The sequence below is a fragment of the Erpetoichthys calabaricus genome, chromosome 10 (genome assembly GCF_900747795.2).
Source record: "Erpetoichthys calabaricus chromosome 10, fErpCal1.3, whole genome shotgun sequence".
Classification (NCBI taxonomy): domain Eukaryota; kingdom Metazoa; phylum Chordata; class Cladistia; order Polypteriformes; family Polypteridae; genus Erpetoichthys; species Erpetoichthys calabaricus.
In genome coordinates, this window is record NC_041403.2 from 1,895,001 (window position 1) to 1,915,814 (window position 20,814).

General features: G+C 43.0%; 1 protein-coding gene across 1 annotated transcript in view; it reads right to left on the reverse strand.

The window, feature by feature from the left end:
- LOC114658639 (interferon-induced protein 44-like) overlaps nt 1–20,814 on the reverse strand; it is a 636,217-nt gene that overhangs the window by 346,563 nt on the left and 268,840 nt on the right. The window contains exons 2-3 of the mRNA XM_051932770.1: nt 17,395–17,590; nt 5,306–5,461 (exon numbers count right to left, since the gene is read on the reverse strand). Coding sequence (XP_051788730.1) covers nt 5,306–5,461; nt 17,395–17,397 — 159 coding nt within the window. The 5' untranslated portion in view covers nt 17,398–17,590. The remainder of the gene's footprint in view (nt 1–5,305; nt 5,462–17,394; nt 17,591–20,814) is intronic.

Consider the following 20,814-nt stretch of genomic DNA (forward strand, 5'->3'; position numbering starts at 1 on the left):
TGTGATATTAATTTTTGCAAAATCGTTTGGATTCACTTAATCGAAATAAAAATTTATATATGTTTAAAGAGCATTTCATTTAAGTGATGCACTATGGCTAACATTTTTATCATTTTGCTAAAAAAATGTTTAAATTAGGAAAGTCAGCTTTGAACACTGAGAACGATTATTCACTTTTTTTTTCTAGAAACTTCCAACACTCAAAACGTCTGGGTGCGGGTATCAAAAGTTACTGGGGTGGAGGAGAAATATCATGGAGGCGAAATGTAAGCAAAACATGGGGCGAAACGTGTTGGGGGTGAAATGTGAAAGGAGAAATTTGTACCCCAGTGTGACACCAGTTTTATCTGCTTAAAACGGGGATTCATCTGACTAAAGTTCAAGACACTGGATATTCTGAATTGTGGTCAATGACCCCACTGAAGGTGTCTCATGGTGATCCTGCCATCATGAGACATGTGCCTGCACATTTTGCAAAAATGTAATTTCAATTCCTGCTTGTGGACATAGCAATGAGTGGAATTTTGGGACAAAAGGGAGAAAAAGTGGACAGAAGAAGGGTTGAGCAAAATTGTAAAGCTTCATTTAATTGCCATCTCAGTTCAGATGCCACCTTGTCTTCATTGAAGACTATGATCTTTGTGGCGGACAGCCTGCAGCGCTTCCTGACCGGGACGCCCCTGAGATGGAAGGATGGGAGAAAGCAGCTTGTTCAGGACACTGCCTCCCCCAAAACGCTAGATGGCAGCTCCACTAGAGTGCAGCGGTGCCCTGGATTCACGCAGGGTATCCTAGGACTTGGAGTCCAGTTTCTCAGCCCTGTTGGGTACCGTGGGTGCTGCCAGGGTAAGCTGTAAAAGGACCTTGGGAGTCATGCTTCCCTTGTAGCCTGAAAGTACTAGGAAGTCATGAGGATGGAAGCCCCAAAGTACTTCCGGGCTGATTAAAGAATTGGGATTCTCCATCTGACCCGGAAGTGCTGACAAGTCACATGGAAGGAAGAACCAAAGCACTTTTGGGTCGGGCACTATATAAAGGACTGTTGGAGACCCAGCAAGCGAGCCTGAATTAGGAGGTAGAAGACAGAGCGTGCTGGGAGGTGTGGAGGAGAGAATTGTATTGATTTATTGTTGATTAGTGTGTTTATTGTGGCTGTGGTGCTTGAAAGGCACTGTGAAGAAGGAAAAGAATAAAAAGAACTTCTTCATGCTTTTATCCTGTGTCTGCGTATCTATCTGTTGGGTTTAACGGGGCAACAGCGACCCCTAGCGTTCTTACATCTTCCACACTTCAGTGATGGACTTTGTATGAGACATCAAGCTGAATATGTTCTATGTAAATGGTAAAAAGCTGAACACACAGTCCATCTGTGATACCTGCTGATGTTGACCATCTTCACTACACTTTAAGGAGAACATGTTGGCACATTCACTTGCAGTAATTATTTATTTTATCAGATGATGCTTCAGAATCTATAAGATAGATAGATAGAGTAGAGGCATGGATCCACCTCTAACACCCTCAGGTACCACTCCAAACACCGGGTACAAGTACAAGACTTATTTAAAATTTTTCTTCAAGTACAGAGCACAAAGCACCCTCCACTCCACACTACTCATAAACCACAATACTCCAAATACAAATACCAATCCTCCTCTCCCAGACACGTCACCACCCTACCTCCCAGCTCAGCTCAGTGTACTGGGCTTTCCCAGAGTCCTTTATACTCCATGACCCGGAAGTGGTTCCTGTTCCAAAACCCGCAAGTCGTTATTGCTTCCGGGCCAGGGTAAACAGTCCTTTTCTTCACCCTGGGAGAACGTCGCTTCTTCTTGTCACGTGACCATGACGTACTCCCAGGTTATAGGGTACATAGCAGTCCAACAGCCCCCTTACAGCAACTCCTGGTGGCCCCCAAGGTATCCAGCAGGGTTGTGTATACAAACTACAGAGTCCATGATGCCCTGCTGGAATTCGGGGCACGTTTATGCTGTCCGGAGGGCTCCTCCTGGCGGCCTGGGGGTGGCGGCCGGAGTCTGTAGCCGGCCATCCATCACAATAGATAGATAGATAGATAGATAGATAGATAGATAGATAGATAGATAGATAGATAGATAGATAGATAGATACTTTATTAATCCCAAGGGGAAATTCACATACTCCAGCAGCAGCATACTGATAATAACAATATTAAATTAAAGAGTAATAACAATGCAGGTATACAGACAGACAATAACTTTATATAATGTTAACGTTTACCCCCCCGGGTGGAACTGAAGAGTTTCATAGTGTGGTGGAGGAATGATCTCCTCAGTGTGTCAGTGGAGCAGGACAGTGACAGCAGTCTGTCGCTGAAGTTGCTCCTCTGTCTGGAGATGATCCTGTTTAGTGGATGCAGTGGATTATACATGATTGACAGGAGTCTGCTCAGCGCCCGTCGCTCTGCCACAGATGTCAAACTGTCCAGCTCCATGCCTACAATAGAGCCTGCCTTCCTCACCAGTTTGTCCAGGCGTTAGGGGTCCTTCTTCTTAATGCTGCCACCCCAGCACACCACGGCGTAGAAGAGGACACTCGCCACAACCATCTGATAGAACATCTGCAGCATCCTATTGCAGATGTTGAAGGACACCAGTCTTCTAAGGAAGTATAGTCGGCTCTGTCCTTTCTTACACAGAGCATCAGTATTGGCAGTCCAGTCTAATTTATCATCCAGCTGCACTCCCAGGTATTTATAGGTCTGCACCCTCTGCACATAGTCACCTCTGATGATTATGGGGTCCATGAGGGGCCTGGGTCTCCTAAAATCCACCACCAGCTCCTTGGTTTTGCTGGTGTTCAGTTGTAGGTGGTTTGAGTTGCACCATTTAACAAAGTCCTTGATTAGGTTCCTATACTCCTCCTCCTGCCCACTCCTGATGCAGCCCACGATAGCAGTGTCGTCAGTGAACTTTTGCACGTGGCAGGACTCAGAGTTGTATTGGAAGTCCGATGTATATAGGCTGAACAGGACCGGAGAAAGTACAGTCCCCTGCGGCGCTCTTGTGTTGCTGACCACAATGTCAGACCTGCAGTTCCTGATACGCACATACTGAGGTCTGTCTGTAAGATAGTCCACGATCCATGCCACCAGGTATGAATCAACTCCCATCTCTGTCAGCTTCTCACTAAGGAGCAGAGGTTGGATGGTGCTGAAGGCACTAGAGAAGTCCAGAAACATAATTTTTACAGCACCACTGCCTCTGTCCAAGTGGGAGAGGGATCAGTGTAGCATATAGATGATGGCATCCTTAGCTCCCACCTTCTACTGGTATGCAAACTGCAGAGGGTCGAGGGTGTGGCGGACCTGTGGCCTCAGGTGGTGAAGCAGCAGCCGCTCCATGGTCTTCATCACATGTGACGGCAGAGCGACAGGCCGGAAGTCATTCAGCTCACTAGGTCATGATACCTTTGGGACTGGGGTGATACAAGATGTTTTCCAAAGCCTGGGGACTCTCCCCTGTTCCAAGCTCAGGTTGAAGATGCGCTGTAGAGGACTCCCCAGCTCTGATGCACAGACCTTTAGCAGTCGTGGCGATACTCCATCTGGACCCACTGCTTTACTGACACAAAGTCTCTTCAGCTCTCTGCTCACCTGCGCTGTTGTAATTATGGGTGGGGATGTCTCTTACCTATGCTGGTATCAGCAGAAGGAAGAGTGGAGGGTGCAGTACTCCAAGGTGAGAGTGAGAGTGGGTTAGAGTGGTCAAACCTGCTAAAGAAGTTGTTCATTTGGTTTACTCTCTTCACGTCTCTCGATGGTGGCACCCCGCTTCGAGCTGCAGCCAGTGACGATCTTCATCCCATCCCACACTTCCTTCATGCTGTTATTCTGCAACTTGTGCACCAGCTTTCTCCTGTACTGCTCCTTTGCCGCCCTGAGCTGGACTAGGAGTTCCTTCTGCACACGCTTGAGCTCATGCTGATCACCGTTTCTAAAAGCCCTTTTCTTCTGGTTTAAAAGGCCCTTGATGTCACTCGTAATCCATGGCTTGTTGTTAGCATAGCAGCGTACATTTCTTACTGGAACTACAATGTCCATACAGAAGTTGATGTAGTCAGTAGTGCAGTCAACAACCTCCTCAATGTTCTCACTATGTGATCCCTGCAGGATATCCCAGTCTGCAGTTGCAGTCTCTCAGAGCCTGCTCTGCCTCAGGGGACCACTTCCTGAATGATCGTGTGGTTACAGGTAGGACTCTCACTTTTGGTTTGTAGTGAGGCTGAAGCAGAACCAGGTTATGATCTGCTTTCCTAAGCGCAGGCAGTGGGGTGGTGCTGTATGCGTCTTTAACGTTTGCATACAGTAAATCAATAGTCTTATTTCCCAGGGTGTTACAGTCCACATACTGGGAGAAGGCAGATAATGTTTTGTCCAGCGTCACATGGTTAAAGTCTCCAGCGATTAGCACAAGCGCCTCAGGGTGCTGCATTTGTAACTTAGCAACAGCAGAATGGATGATGTCACTCGCTGTCTCCACGTCCATCCAAGGAGGTATGTATACAATAACAACAATGACGTGTCCAAACTCTCTGGGCAAGTAGTAGGGACGTAAACTTACGGCCAACAGTTCGATGTCCCTGCAGCAAGTGGAGATTTTGACGTTTACATGTCCAGAGTTACACCATCTTGTATTGACATAGAGAGCGAGTCCTCCTCCTTTCCGTTTCCCACAGGTACTTGCGTCTCTGTCTGCTCTAACTGTGCTAAACCCGGGTAGCTCCACGTTGGCATCTGGGATGGTGGTACTTAGCCACATTTCGCAAAAACACAACAACCTGCATTCTCTGTAGGTCCTGACATTTTTCACCAGCGCAGCCAGTTCGTCGATCTTATTTGATATTGAGTTCACTTTTCCCAGGATCACAGAAGGCACAGAGGGCTTAAAACGCCACTTTCTCGCAAGCCGCTTCATTTTTAGCTTAGTGCCAGCTCTGCTGCCACCTCGTCGGGTAAATAGGGAACCACACCGACACTGGCATTTGTTCTCAGTGCTTGAAGTTGACTACTTGAATAGACGAGTCTCGACATGTAAAAATCCATGTCCGCGTTATAAAAGTAAAAGTTTACAAGGAACGAATCCACATAAAAGAAAGTGATAGGAGTGATCAATAAAAAATAATAAAAAAAGAGAAAAAAGGTAGAAATATAAAGTCGTACATGGAGCTGCTGAAAAGGCTGCCACTGCCTGAGTCATCTGACTCATCTATAAGTTGTATATCATGAGTTTACACTCACATCAATAAAGTGACAGGCGAGTCTCACCTCATACAAGTCTGGGACGTGTCCTTTAATGACGCTGATGATGTCTGCCACATCGATCCCTTCATCATTGATATTCCTTTCCCGACCCATGGTGTCACACAGCATGCATTTCCGCTCACTTCCACCTTTTCCATGTAGAACTGGATATGTTCGGTGCTGCGTGTGAGAACAACAATATTTATTTCTAAAGCACATTGTGATACATATAAGTAGTTCAAAATTCTTTAGAAAACATCAAAATAGTTACAAAAAAGATCAACTGTCTATAAAAGGAAGAAGGAATCCAGTGAATGAAAAGTCGTAAACTTTCACAGCTTATCTTTATATATAATACGCTACTGTGGCTGTCCGTTTGTCTGTCCAGGATTTTAAATTACCTGTAGCTTGCAAACCGTTTGAAATATTGACCTGAAAGTTGATACACATATACTACATGACATCTACTATCCGCTTTCGGGGTGATGATTGACCTTAAAGGTTATTCCTCTTTTTATTTCTATTTTATTTTATTGTAGAATCAACTCTCGTCAGTGGCCAGCCGTGCAGCACATGCGTATGGGCGCCGTTCTCATCCCTACCACCTTTGCCACCATTTCCCCTACCTCTTCATATCTTAACTCATTCTTCAGACAGATTGAAGACTTAAGTGCTTGCTTAAGTGAAAAATTAAAGAAAATGTACTAAGTAATTCCAACACAAACACGGACTTAATCAGTTTTAACGCGAAAAGATGCAAATGAAAGAAGAGAAGAAGCAGGCTGCTAGGGTGGAGAGAAGAAGAGCTGCTCAGGAAGCAGCAAGCACATCAACCTCTGAGCAAACGAATGCTAAACGTACAGAGAAAGAGGAGGAAAACTAGAAATGGTCAAGTCAAGTGTATTCACTGCACATTATCACACAGTGTGCCGTGACTAGTTTAAAATAAATGCATGAATGAGCTGTGACTGGAAGTGCAAATACAAAGTCAAGAACTTCACAAGAAAGGGAAATGAAAGCCAGAAAGCCATTCAGTGGCATCGTCCTGCTCCTCAGTCACCCCACATATTTATAATGTCAGTTGATGTTCTTCCAGTCAAAGCTCTCACTGCGATTATGCAGGCACTGGATTGCCTTAATTAAGGGCCCTGTGACCCCGTGTCCTCCCAGCAACCCCACAGAGAGTCCATTGAGGAAAACAGTCATATGCCGTCTCTAAGATCCCAAAACATATGTTGAAAGATTGGGTGTACTCCCTTGTCACTTCTTTTAGCAGATGACGTGGTCCTGTTGTCTTCATCAGGATGTGAACTCCGAGTGTGAAGCAGCAGGTATGAGGATCAGCACCTCCAAATGTGAGGTTATGACCCTCAGTAAGAAAATGTTGCACTGTCCTCTCCCAGTGGGAGGTGAGTTACTGTCTCAAGTGGAGGACGTTAAAGTATCTCAGGGTCTCATTCACGAGTGAGGGGTAAAGGGATGTTGACATCGACAGACGAATCAGGGTTGCAAATGTGGTTATGCAGTCACTATACCAATCTGTATTGCAGAAGAAGAAGCTCAGCTGGATGGCAAAGCTCTCTATTTATAAGTGGATCTACGTCTCTACCATCACCTATGGTGAGCACAACGTGACATCCACTTGTTCCCACCAACACCAACATCAATATAAATGCAAATGATGGTTTACTATAACACAGATCTGAATGTAATACATAGTTTCACAGTACAATTCTTTCCTTCCTCCACTATTTTTCTCTCTCACATTCTCATTCCTTCTGGTGATCTTTTTTACTTTCTCCCAAACTTAAACCAATTTAGGTGAGGCAGCTGACTTCCTTATAAACCAGACCTTGGAACTGCTTCCAGTCTCCTGTCCAGGTCTTCCAGAACATTTTCAGGTTGAATGGAATGAAATCCTGCCCTGGAAGCGCCCAATGGCGGTCCCCAAAGACCCTGACTGGGCTGAGTTTCTGGATTAATACTCCCATGCCACCCCTTGGGTTTCCTGATCAGGTTTAGCTACTAGGGACACTGCCACCTGTCGTGTGGGGGAATGATCTGGCTGGGCATGAATCTTTCCTTTATCCCAGCCAGGATGCCTGTCCTTCCTCTCTGGCATTTACACTATCTATCTATCTATCTATCTATCTATCTATCTATCTATCTATCTATCTATCTATCTATCTATCTATCTATCTATCTATCTATCTATCTATCTATCTATCTATCTATCTATCATATTCTTTCTTTCTTTCTTTCTTTCTTTCTTTCTTTCTTTCTTTGTCATCATGCTAAAACACTAAAGATCTTTCTGGCAGTGTGGTGTGTCACCTTATTTTCACATTTTTTCTGTTGGGTCTTTACAAGGAGACTTTTTCTATTCAAACTGCAGCTTAGTAGCTGTGGTGCACTCAGACACTGAAGAGACAGATATAAATGTAATCTGCTTAATTATACACAGATCTATATACAATCTTTATATCAAATGAACATTAAAGTTGGTTGAGAAAGCCAAGGTCATCATGGACTGCATGTAACACAAATACTTATTTAATGCAGTCAGCATCATCGATGAGTTTGACACCCCTGCTGCCATATTGTTTCTACCCATAGGATGGAGTGGACAGCAAACTGAAAAATTTGGAGCTTTCATGTGTGGTCACAAGACCAGGCTGTGGTGTACACTGTAGTGTACTTACTACAATCGTGACAATAACATAAATAGTAAGGTGGAAAATTTTAATACTATAGTGAGAGCTGCCACTGACATCGTTGTTCCTGAAAAGACAATTAAGAAATCCTCCAGCACTGTTATACCATGGGAGACCCAAAGAGTTTATGATCTAAAGAAAACATGGAGAACTGAGCGTAAATGGAGGAAAACTAAACTGATTATCCACTATGATATATTGAAGGCTAAAATAAAAGGATACGACAACATAGTCCGTCAGGAGAGGTACTGTTATTTCTCTAAAATTATAAATAACAATGCTAGTAATCCAAGAGTTTTATTCTCTACAATTGATCGTCTGAGGTCACTCACTGGAATGCCTCCAAAAAACCTCCAGTGAAACTTGTGAAACTTTTGCTGTATTTTTTAATCACACAATTAATGATATTAGAAATAATATAGTACATCTCCCCAGTTCTGATCCTCTTAAACCCCGATACTCCATTTTAAACAATTGAAATTGCTTCACCAGGATAGATTTACCTGATTTATATAAAATAATTTCTCAACTGACACCCTCCACCTGTGTCCTTGACCCAATACCAACAAGTTTTTTCAATGAAGTATCGGGCGTGGTAATTGATAATATTCTTGACATAGTAAATTCATCATTAGATACGGGGGTCTTCCCAGACTGTCTTAAGACTGCTGTAGTTAAATCCCTGCTCAAGAAAAATAATCTCAACTCTCTGTTTTTGATAATTTTAGACCCATTTCTAACCTATTTTTCTTAAGTAAAATCCTAGAGAAGGCAGTCATTATGCAGCTAACTGACCACCTCAATAAACATGCTGTTTTTGACAAGTTTCAATTGGATTTCAGAAGAAATCACAGAACAGAAACTGCACTTGTTAAAGTAGTAAATGACTTGCGGGTAAATGCAGACAAAGGCCGTCTTTCTACTAGATAGATAGATAGATAGATAGATAGATAGATAGATAGATAGATAGATAGATAGATAGATAGATAGATAGATAGATAGATAGATAGATAGATAGATAGATAGATAGATAGATAGATAGATAGATACTTTATTAATCCCAAGGGGAAATTCACATCTATATATTGTCATCCTCTGAGATCTGAGTGCCACATTTGATACCATTGATCACAATATTCTTATAAATCGACTTAGCTAGTGGGTGGGCCTCTCTGGCAGTTTCTTAACTCTTTCAGGGCGAATGTTGACTTTTGTCGAAATTCATGGGTAGAGGACAGTAATCTGTTTGTAAACAGCCACAAAACTTGCCGTTACATTTTAGTTCACCTCTCTTTGCTATAAGGAAAGTTAGCTTTGCTGATTTCACCTTGATTCCTTGTGTGTTCATGAGTGGCAAAGACCAAACAACCTCTAAAACAGCATCGACATCTGGCAAAAGACTCTGCAGACAACGTTTTGCATATTATCGCTGAATCAGACTCTTGACTTGCCAGACTTCGATTTTAATGCAAGTGATCTGGAGATCGAAAACAAAACCGAGGTACCAGCATCGGCCGATTGGTCCCCAGCTGATCATGGTGCTGAACACATTCTTGTAGCTGATGCACCTACGGTAACGTTCGCCACTTACGATGAAAAGAGGACCAAATGAGATTGTGGTGCATTGTGACCATTATCACTTCCCATCTGCCACCAGCCAGGCAACCAGCCCGCCGCTCTTTCCTGTTGACTGTCGAGCTGCCCCTGCGTCAGAGATGGTGAACATACGGTGTCAGCAGCCACAGCACAAAGTAACAGATGTTTTTATGTTGATTTATGTGTGAAATCGTTGTTTTGTGTGCTTGTCAAAAATTACAGTTTTTTGGAAAAAACATTCAGCCCTCAAAGAGTTAAATTGGTTTGAGTCTTACTTGGCAGGTAAACAATTCTTTGTAAGTTGTGGTAATTATACTTCAAAGACCCCTGATATTCTATATGGTGGTCCACAAGGATCTCTCCTGGGTCCGCTGCTCTTTTCGATCTCCATGCTTCCATTAGGTCAGATTATCTCATAGCATAACGTGAGCTACCACAGCTATGCTGAAGACACACAGCTGTATTTATTGATAGCACCTGATGACCCCGACTCTCTTGTTTCACTGATACAATGACTTTCTTCTGTTTCTGAGTGGATGAGTAGTAATTTTCTCAAACTAAATAAGGAGAAAACAGAAATCTTAGTGATTGGCAAAAATGGATATAATGAGGATTTTAGAAATAACTTGATCCATTAGGCTTGAAAGTTAAGACAGAGGTAAAGAATTTAGGGTTAATTATTGACTCTGACCTAAATTTTAAATCACATATTAATCAGAATACTAGGACAGCATTTTTTCATTTGACGAATATAGCAAAAGTTAGATCTCTTATAACTTTTCAAGATACTGAAAAATTAGTTAATGCTTTTGTTTTTAGTCGACTACAGTCAACTCCACTTACCTGCAATTCGATTAGCTGTAATCTCCGCCTAGCTGCAATGCAGGTTTTGGGCCCGTTGCTAACTGCATTTGGTTAGCTGCAATTCGCTAATCTGCAATTTCCGGTTTTTAAGGCAATGCCTTTAATATTCCCATTTCATGATTTTCAGGTCAGTCAGATTCGGATAGCTGCAATGGCCGTGCGAGTCCGTTTTCCGCTTACTGTACAGTCTACTCCGTTTAAGTGCATGACCTCCAGAAAAGATTACCACGTGTGCTTAAGTGGAGTCGACTGCATTTGACTTTATGCAAATAGGGACCGTGCAAGTCATGTGCAGCTAAGTAGAGTGTGCGCTCAACCAACATGCACGCAAGTGGAGTCGACTGTAGTTGATACACTGTACAGAGATCAATGACACCATATAAAGTCGACAGTGCCAGGCATATGTGTGGGCAGTGTCTGTTATTTCAGTAACTTAGAAAGCCGACAAATCTGAAAAGATCATCAACTAATCAACATAATTTAGTTTTTTGAAAAGTTGCTGGAATATCGTTACATTAGGTCGAGTCTAATATGGCAGCGTGTAAGATTTCAAAAACATTAAAAGCCCCGTCATTAGTGGATAGAATAGAAGTGTTAAAACGAATTGATAGTAAGGAAAATCAAGTGTCTGTCGCCAAGCACTTTGGTGTTCATCCAAGTCAAATCTGCCGCATTGTTAAGCAACGGCAGCAGGTGATTGATGACTGGCAAAAAAACACTAATCCTGACTGAAAAAGAAAACGGGCAGAAAAATCTGAGGATAATAATAATATTCATTCATTACATTTATATAGCACTTTTCTCAGTACTCAAAAGCGCTATCCACACAGGGAGGAACCAAGGATTCTGAAGTCGCTTTCATGCGTTGGTTCAGCCAAGCTAGAAGCAGACAGCTGCAAGTTAGCGGACTGATGTTGATTGAAAAAGCCAATCAGCTTGCTATTAGCTTTGGCATAGAGGGACTTAATGCTACAAATGGAGGGCTGGAGAGCTGGAAGCAACAACAAAACATCCAGTTTAAACAGCAACATGGGGAAAAGCAGGATGCTGATGAATTTGGTGCAGAGCGTTGGATAGTTCAAGTTCTTCCTGACATCATTAAAGAGTATGATGAACGGGATATCTTCAATGCTGACAAAACTGGGCTTTATTGGTCTGCCACACCCGAGGGAACATTAATGTTTAAACACCAAGAAGCTGCTGGGACTAAAGTGCCAAAAGACAGACTGACGCTGCTACTGGCCTGTAACATGGATGTATCAGAAAAGTTGCAGCCACTGGTAATAGGGAAAAGCAAAGAGCGAAGGTGCATAAAAACGTCAAGAAGTTTCCAGTGGCATACGAGGCAAATCGCAACGCCCGGATGACCAGTGAAGTTTGGCTGCAGTGGCTGAAGAAGCTGGACAATTCAATGAGGTCCAAAAGACGACAAATTGTTTTGCTGTGTGACAACTGTGTAGCACACAGTGATGATATCAGACTGACAAACATCAAGCTCATTTTTATGCCGCCCAACACAACAAGCTTAATTCAGCCCATGGACCAAGGCATAATAGCAGATTTCAAGCGAAATTACTGACCCCTCATGCTTCGCTGTCTGATGGCTCTCATGGATAAAGGTGACAATGAAACAATGAGAGCAATTGAGCTGGCCCATTAGCTGACGCTACTTGACAGTTTGCACATGCAGAAGGGTGCATGGAGTCGTGTCAGTATGTCAACAATCGTTAACTGCTAAAGACGGGCAAGCTTTGTGAAAGCTGTGGAGGGAGATTGCATTATTCAAGTTCCGGGTGCCTCAGCAGCAGTTGTGGATGATAGCAGCAGCGTGGAGCTACAGCTGCCTGATGGAATGTCAACTAATGACTTCGATCGTTTTGTTGAACTCAACAGTAATGCTCCAACAAGTGCAGATAAAGAGATATGTGAAAGCCTGAAGGCATCTACTCCAGCCGCTAATCAGCTAGAAGAGGAGTAGAGACTGGACGCAGCCGATGTCGATGACGTTCAGACTGCACCTGCCATTGCACTGATGTTCGCTAATGCAGTGAAGAGCTTGGATTTTATACGAGCCTACCTAGAGTCAACTGGCTGTGATTCATACGAAACGTTTTATGCACTGTCCAGCCAAATTTATGACCGTCATCCGAACCAGGCACAGACAACAATAACAGATTATTTTCGTCATGTGTGAACTAACACTGAGTAAACGACGACATTTCTTAATTGAAAATTAGCAGCTGTAGACCGGCAAGGCTGTACGTATATTACATGTACTGTAATCTAATTTGACTACATTAGACGATTAAACTATATTTGAGGCTGGTTAGTAACAATACGTTGTGTTTATTCCTTAGCTCTAGACGCTGCAGTTAGGCACGTCCTTTATAAATAGGCGACCACAGTGACGCATTACATGCATAAAGTGCACACCTAGCATGAAGCACATGGCTCACAGTCTATTATAAGCTAACTCCGCTTATTTGCAATCTCCACTTACCTGCGATTGGGCCTTCAGCCCCCAAACATTGCAGCTAAACAAGTTCACTGTAGATTACTGTAACACACTCCTCTCAGGACCACCCAAAAAAGACAGTTAGTGCGAAATGCAGTTACCAGAATCTTAACTAGAAAAAGAAAATCTGAGCACATCTCTCCATTTTGATGTCACTACACTGGTTACCTGTGCCATTTAGAATTGACTTTAAAATACTGCTTATGGTTTACAAAGCCTTAAATAATCTGCTCCATCTTATATATCAGAATGTCTGACACCTTATATTCCAAATTGTAACCTCAGATCTTCAACTGAGTGTCTCCTTAGAATTCCAAGAGCTAAACTTAAAATAAATGGTGAAGCGAGCGGCCTTCTGCTGTTATGCACCTCAAATCTGGAATAGCCTGCCAATAGGAATTCTAATAACAGTAGAGCACTTTAAAACACTGCTAAAAACACATTACTTTAACATGACTTTCTCATAGCTTCATCTTAGTGTAACCCTGATATTCTGCATACGTATTTAATTATCATTTCTTTTCATGGCTCTGCAATCTGTACTAACCCCTACTTTCTCTGCTGTTCTTTTTCTGGTTCACCTGATCATAGCACCGTGCAGTCCTTACATTGATGGATTGAAGGCCAGATGTCCACATGACCATCATCATCAAATTCTTCCACGTGAAGCCTGAAAACCATGACGACTGATTGAGATCATTAATGTTAGGTAGAATGACTAGAGTGGGCTGGGCGGTCTCGTGGCCTTGGAACAACTGCAGATTTTGTTCTTTTTCTCTAGCCTTCTGGAGTTTTTTTTTGTTTTATTCTATGTTAATTAGTATTGCCTAATTTAATTTTTATTTTTTTATTTTTTGTTTCTTCATCCTGTAAAGCACTTTGAGCTACATCATTTGCATGAAAACGTGCTATAGAAATAAATATTGTTGTTGTTGTACACTAGTGTCACACAAGTCTTATCTGCTTAAAACGGGGATTCATCTGACTAAAGTTTAAGAGACTGGATATTCTGAATTGTGGTCAATGACCCCACTGAAGGTGTCTCATGGTGATTCTGCCATCATGAGACAAGTGCCTGCACATTTTACAAAAGAGTCATTTCAGTTTCTACTTGTGGACATAGCAGTGAGTGGAATTTCGGGACAAAATGGAGAAAAAGTGGACAGAAGAGGGGCTGAGCAAAATTGTAAAGCTTCATTTAATTGTTCAGATGCCACCTTGTCTTCATTGAAGCCTCACCTTAGTGATGGTCTTTGTATCAAACATCAAACTGAATATGTGCTGTGTAAATGGTAAAGACCTGTACACAAAGTCCATCTGTGACATCTGCTGATGGTGACCATCTTCACTACACTTTAAGGAGCACACAACGGCACATTGACTTGCAGTAGTTATTTATTTTACCAGATGGTGCTTCACAATCTATAAGTTTTATCTTATGAGTTTACACAGACATCAGTAAAATGACAGGGAAGTCTCACCTCATTCAAGTCTGGGACGTGTCCTTTATTTTTGCTGATGGTGTCTTTCTCACTGATATTCCTTTCTAGACCCATGGTGTCACACAGGATGAATGGCAGCTTCCTTCCACCTTTTCCATCATGAACTGGATATGTTTGGTACTGCATTTGAGAACAACAATATTTATTTCTAAAGCACATTGTGATACATATAAGTAGTTCAAAATGCTTTACAAAACACCAAAAATGGTTAAAAAAAAGATCAACTGTCTATAAAAGGAAGAAGGAATCCAGTGAACGAAAAGTCATAAACTTCCACAGCTTATTTAAAATAAATGCATGAATGAGCTGTGGCTGGAAGTGCAAATACAAAGTCAAGAACTTCACAAGAAAGGGAAATGAAAGCCATAAAGCCATTCAGTGGCATCGTCCTGCTCCTCAGTCACCCCACATATTTATAATGTCAGCTGATGTTCTTCCAGTCAAAGCTCTCACTGTGATTATGCAGGCACTGAATTGCCTTAATTAAGGGTGCTGTGACCCCGTGTCCTCCCAGCAACCCCCAGAGAGTCCTTTGAGGAAAACAGTCATATGCCTTCTCTAAGATCCCAAAACAAATGTTGAAAGATTGGGTGTACTCCCTTGTCAGATGACGTGGTCCTGTTGTCTTTATCAGGATGTGAACTCAGAGTGTAAAGCAGCAGGTATGAGGATCAGCACCTCCAAATGTGAGGTTATGACCCTCAGTAGGAAAATGTTGCACTGTCCTCTCCCAGTGGGAGGTGAGTTACTGTCTCAAGTGGAGGAGTTTAAGTATCTCAGGGTCTCATTCACGAGTGAGGGGTAAAGGGATGTTGAGATCGACAGATGAACTGGAGTTGCAAATGTGGTTACGCCTGTGGGTCCTTGCCAAACGGTATGTGGGTGTGACGTAATGGTTAAATGACTTAAAAAGGCAAGGGGGCGCGTATGGGAAAAAAAAACAAACAAGTAGAGAGAAGGAGCTGGGAAGGCGTACAACAAGGAGCTACAAGCAGTAAAGCAATCAAGTAAGACTCTGGAATAAGGACTGTTGGGTGCACGGATAAGATTTCCTTTCAACCTAAAAGGACCTTCAGAGTTCACGTCTTGTCTTGGCTGTTATGGAGCGGGTGTCAGCCATGGATGAACGCTAGTGCGGAGACTCCCGGGTGTGACGGATTTTCATCCCTCCTCAAAAGAACTGACACTAAGCCGGTGAGATCGCTTCTTGTTATCCATAAATTCAGTAAAAGTCTCAGCGGCAATACCTCAGGATTGGTCATTTGAGTTACTGCAGTTTTCCCTGACTGAGTGAAGATAAACTTTTAAACAAAGTTAATATAAAAGGTACTGGGGTACACTGCGGGGATTGTATGGATGCACCCGCTTGTTATTTATATATAAGTGTAATATAGATCTATGTAATGGTGAAGATATGTGGGTTGTTTAAAAATAGGATGTTTCTTTTTTCAGTTTTTTCTTTCTTTCTTTCTTTCTTTCTTTCTTTCTTTCTTTCTTTCTTTCTTTCTTTCTTTCTTTCTTTCTTTCTTTCTTTCTTTCTTTCTTTCTTTCTTTCTGGCTTTCTTGCTTTCTTTGCTGCTGCGCTGAATTCTGGGTACTATATTAGAGTGTTCAAGGGGTTTGTATAGGTATAGTGTTTATAGGATTGTTTAAAGGGGTTTATTGTTGTTTGTGATTATAATATATATTGTTTTTGTGTTTGATGAAAAGATCGATTTGTGAATTTATGCTAGTGGAATAATCACCCAAAGTACATTTCATCTGGGAACTCCAAATTGAGGCTTAGGTTCTGTCGGTTGCCGTTCCTAATAGAATTATTTTTTCCCTAAGAGTAGGAGATATTTTTTGTGTGTAGGGCTCCTCATCCAACAAATAGGGGAGTTCGCTACAAGAAGAAGCTGAGCCAGAAGGCCAAGCTCTCTATTTACCAGTGGATCTACATCCCTACCATCACCTATGGTCATAAGCTTTGGGTAATGAATGAAAGAACAAGAATTAGGGTTCAAGCAGCCAAAATGAGCTTTCTCCATAGGGCAGCTGGACTCTCCCTTAGATACGGTACGAAGCACAGACTTCTGGGAGAGGCTCAGAGTAGAACCACTAACCCTCCACATCAGGAAGAGCGAAATGAGGTGATTTGGGCATCTGAAATGGATGCCTACCTGTGGAGGTTTTATAGGCACGGCCAGCAGGGAGGAAACCCTGGATAAACCCAGGGTCTGCCAGGCGAATTACACCTCCTAGATGTCCTGGAAACACAGTGGGATGCCACAATATGAGTTGGCAAGTGTGGCTAAGGAAAGGGACATCTGGGCCTCACTGCTAACACTGATGCCCCTGTGGCCCAATTTCAGATAATTGATGGACAATGATATCAAATGAAAAATGAGCAGGAGGAAGTCCCGAGACGAGTGCTTTGTGTGGAACAGAAGAGCTGCCATGTGAATTTCCCATTGGGATTAATAAAGTATCTATCTATCTATCTATCTATCTATCTATCTATCTATCTATCTATCTATCTATCTATCTATCTATCTATCTATCTATCTATCTATCTATCTATCTATCTATCTATCTATCTATCTATCTATGTCACAAATAAGAGGTACCACTGAAGTTTGAACTCTTCTTTCTTGATAGGAATATTGATAGAGCGATAGGCTGATGAGACCTGCTTCTTTAGATGTACTCATCTTTCTCAGTAGAGCATAAACAAGTATAGCTCATGGTCTCTTGTAAGTTCCATGTCCCTTAACCTCCATACCCCAAATGGCTTGAGGGCCATGCTGAGTCCTGATCTGGGCTGAAACCAGCAGTGATCTGCAGCAATAAATAAATGAGGTGACTGCATGGCCAGCAGGAGAGGACCAAAATGATTGCGGGGTCTTCACAGCTCAACTCTTCTTTCTGACCTTCACTTACCATTTTGCTTATACTGGTGTCTCCCAACCCAGATGCGGCCTGCAGTATCACATGACCTCTGAAGACGCTGTTCACTGAATTGAAGAAGCTGCTTTTACCAGCTCCAATCTGCCCGATCAGGAGGATTCTGGGCTCTCCCACTGACTCTGTCAGAGTCTCATAGTTTCGGATTTCATCTAGAAGTTTATTCCTTATCCTGTACGTGACAAAGTAATAAAAAACAGAGAGAGTGGTTTGGAGTTCAGAGGAAAGCTTGAGGGATTCTCACTTCAGGATAAAATGTTTTAATTTCAAAGACACACACTCATGTTGATAGAAACTGTTCAGTCTCCATTACTCCCAGCATGTGGTGGCAAGTTTGTCACATGAGCACTCAAGGGTCAGAGCCCACCATGCACTCCCAATGTTCTTTCATCCAGTGAGCTAATTACAAAATTAAAAATTTAGTGCGATTTAGCACTTTAGCACTTACAGTGTACTGTCAAACACCCAGACTCTTCAAACTCACACAAACAGCACAAGTCAGTATGACATGACAAGATGACAGACAAATGTGGTGACTGACAAAAGAAAAAGAAATGAGGCACTGCTGAGGGGTGAGAAAAGTCACATCTTATATGCGGACTGTAGAAGAAGAAGGTTCTCCTCAGCACCATGTATTTTGTGTGTTTAGTAAATTAGAATTTTTATAATAACTATTTTTCTAACTTGCCAGTGAGAGACGCTTTGGCTTATGAACTAACAAAAATATGTTATTCCAGGGTTCAGGAGAAATAGTGTCCACATGAATAAAATGTAAGCTGTTTCTTGTTTTTCCCTTTCTCAGAGTAAATGTTTTCAGTGACAAGGTCACAAGGCTGCAGAAAGTACATGTAGTTTATGCAAAGGCGTCTCTCCTGTGCTTAGCTTTGAGAACACAGATAATGCTTAGCTCAACAGACATATTGTTTAACTTTACTGTTTTGATAAGGATGTTCTTTCTGTCTTATTAATCATGAAATGCTGAATTATAAAAACCCCTCCTAATTTTTTCTCAGTGTTCAATTGAGCTTTGCGCCAATAAGTTATGCTCTTTTGAATCTCTACTTACTGTGACTCCGAATGAATAAAAACGAGAATTGAGAAATATTATCTGCCTGATTTTCAGTGTGCCTTTTTCGTCCACAGGACCTACCTTTGATACAACTGCCAATCATTCTGAGACTTCTCTTTCCGATTGGCCACTGTCATGCCAGTGCTACTTATTTCAAACTGCCTCCTTTCAGGATGAATTCCTCACTTATCAGTCAAGAACCTTTTCCTATTGGTTAATCATTTCCTCTCTATTGCTTTTCCCTGTTTGCAGACAGTGGCCTACCAAAGATCTTCAGTGCTACTTTTCTTACATCCAAAATGACAAAAGCATCAAGGCAGTAAGTGTTGCAAGTCAGTTGTGTAGGCAAAATGTGTACAGATAATTTAACATACTGTAACTGTACTGAGAAAGCTGCCCATTTATTAAATGACTAGCTGTGTGTGGTCGTCAGAACAAAAAACAACCCAAAGACTACCTGGCGGTTTTACTATATTGGTGAACTTGCAGAGGTGTCAGCTAAGTGGGCCGGGACAGGTCATATCTTATCTAAGACTGATGTATAGTCGAGTGCAGCTGTGGCACAAATAGAGTGGGACAGGCTGGAACCAGTCTCAGGCAAACGTATGGTAGCTCGTTGTGTGAATGTACAATATGCATGTTCCACAAAGTTGAGTTTGTCTCCTTGGGTTGAATGAGAAATGAGGTGCATGCAAGCGCCAAAAAATGTATAAATGCATGAATGCGCCATCTCACCAAGTGCAAGTCACACTTGTATAAGCTTCTACATCTTCCATAGAATACACACCAACTCCCATGGCTGTGGTTGAGTGTGAGCAGAGCGGACTGCTCCATACACACACACACACACACACACACAGGTCTTTTGTTTATGTATGTCTCATAATAAACAACCCATTAAAAACCTAACAACTTAATTAAACTGTTATCATCCAGGGAGAGCGTATTATAGATAAATGGATAGATATACTTCATTTATCCCCAAGGTGAAGTAAAACTTTCTAGAAGCTCAAGAAAAAAAATATAACATAATTTTTCATATAAAAATTTACCTAATAATTGCTATTTTATTTATTTCATTTTGAAACAAAAGGTCCCCTCTTCGAGCTGCCACCTTTTTGTGGTGGAGGGGTTTGAGTGTCCCAATGATCCTAGGAGCTCTGTTGTCCGGGGCTTTATGCCCCTGGTAGGGCCACCCAAGGCAAACTGGTCCTAGGTGAGGGATGAGACAAAGTGCGGTTCAACAGACCTTCTATGATGAATAAAAAATTTGGACAGCATTCTCCCTCGCCTGGACGCGGGTCACCGGGGCCCCCCTCTGGAGCCAGGCCTGGAGGTGGGGCTCGATGGCGAGCGCCTGGTGGCCAGGCTTGCACCCATGGGGCTCAGCCGGGCACAGCCTGAAGAGGCAACGTGGGTCCCCTTTCCCATGGGCTCACCACCTATGGGAGGGGCCAAGGAGGTCGGGTGCAGTGTGAGTTGGGTGGTGACCGAAGGCGGGGACCTTGGTGGTCCGATCCTCGGCTACAGAAGCTGGCTCTTGGGACGTGGAATGTCACCTCTCTGAAGGGGAAGGAGCCTGAGCTAGTGCGCGAGATCGAGAGGTTCCGGCTAGATATAGTCGGACTCACCTCGACACACAGCTTGGACTCTGGAACCAATCTCCTTGAGAGGGGCTGGACTCTGTACCACTCTGCAGTTGCCCCCGGTGAGAGGCGCAGAGCGGGTGTGGGTATACTTATTGCCCCCTGACTTGAAGCCTGTACATTGGGGTTTACCCCGGTGAACGAAAGGGTAGCCTCTCTCCACCTTCGGGTGGAGGGACGGGTCCTAACTGTTGTTTGTGCGTATGCACTGAACAGCAGTTCGGAGTACCCACCCTTTTTGGAGTCCCTGGAGGGTGTGCTAGAGGGCATACCTTCTGGGGACTCCCTCGTTCTGCTGGGAGACTTCAATGCTCACGTGGGCAATGACAGTGAGACCTGGAAGGGCGTGATTGGGAGGAATGGCCCCCCCGATCTGAACCTGAGTGGTGTTTTGTTATTGGATTTCTGTGCTCGTCACGGATTGTCCATAACGAACACCATGTTCAAGCATAGGGTTGTTCATATGTGCACTTGGCACCAGGACACCCTAGGCCTCATTTCGATGATCGACTTTGTGGTCGTGTCGTCGGACTTGCGGCCACATGTGAAGAGAGGGGCGGAGCTGTCAACTGATCACCACCTGGTGGTGAGTTGGCTTCGATGGTGGGGGAGGATGCCGGTCAGGCCTGGTAGGCCCAAACGTGTTGTGAGGGTCTGATGGGAACGTCTGGCAGAGCCCCC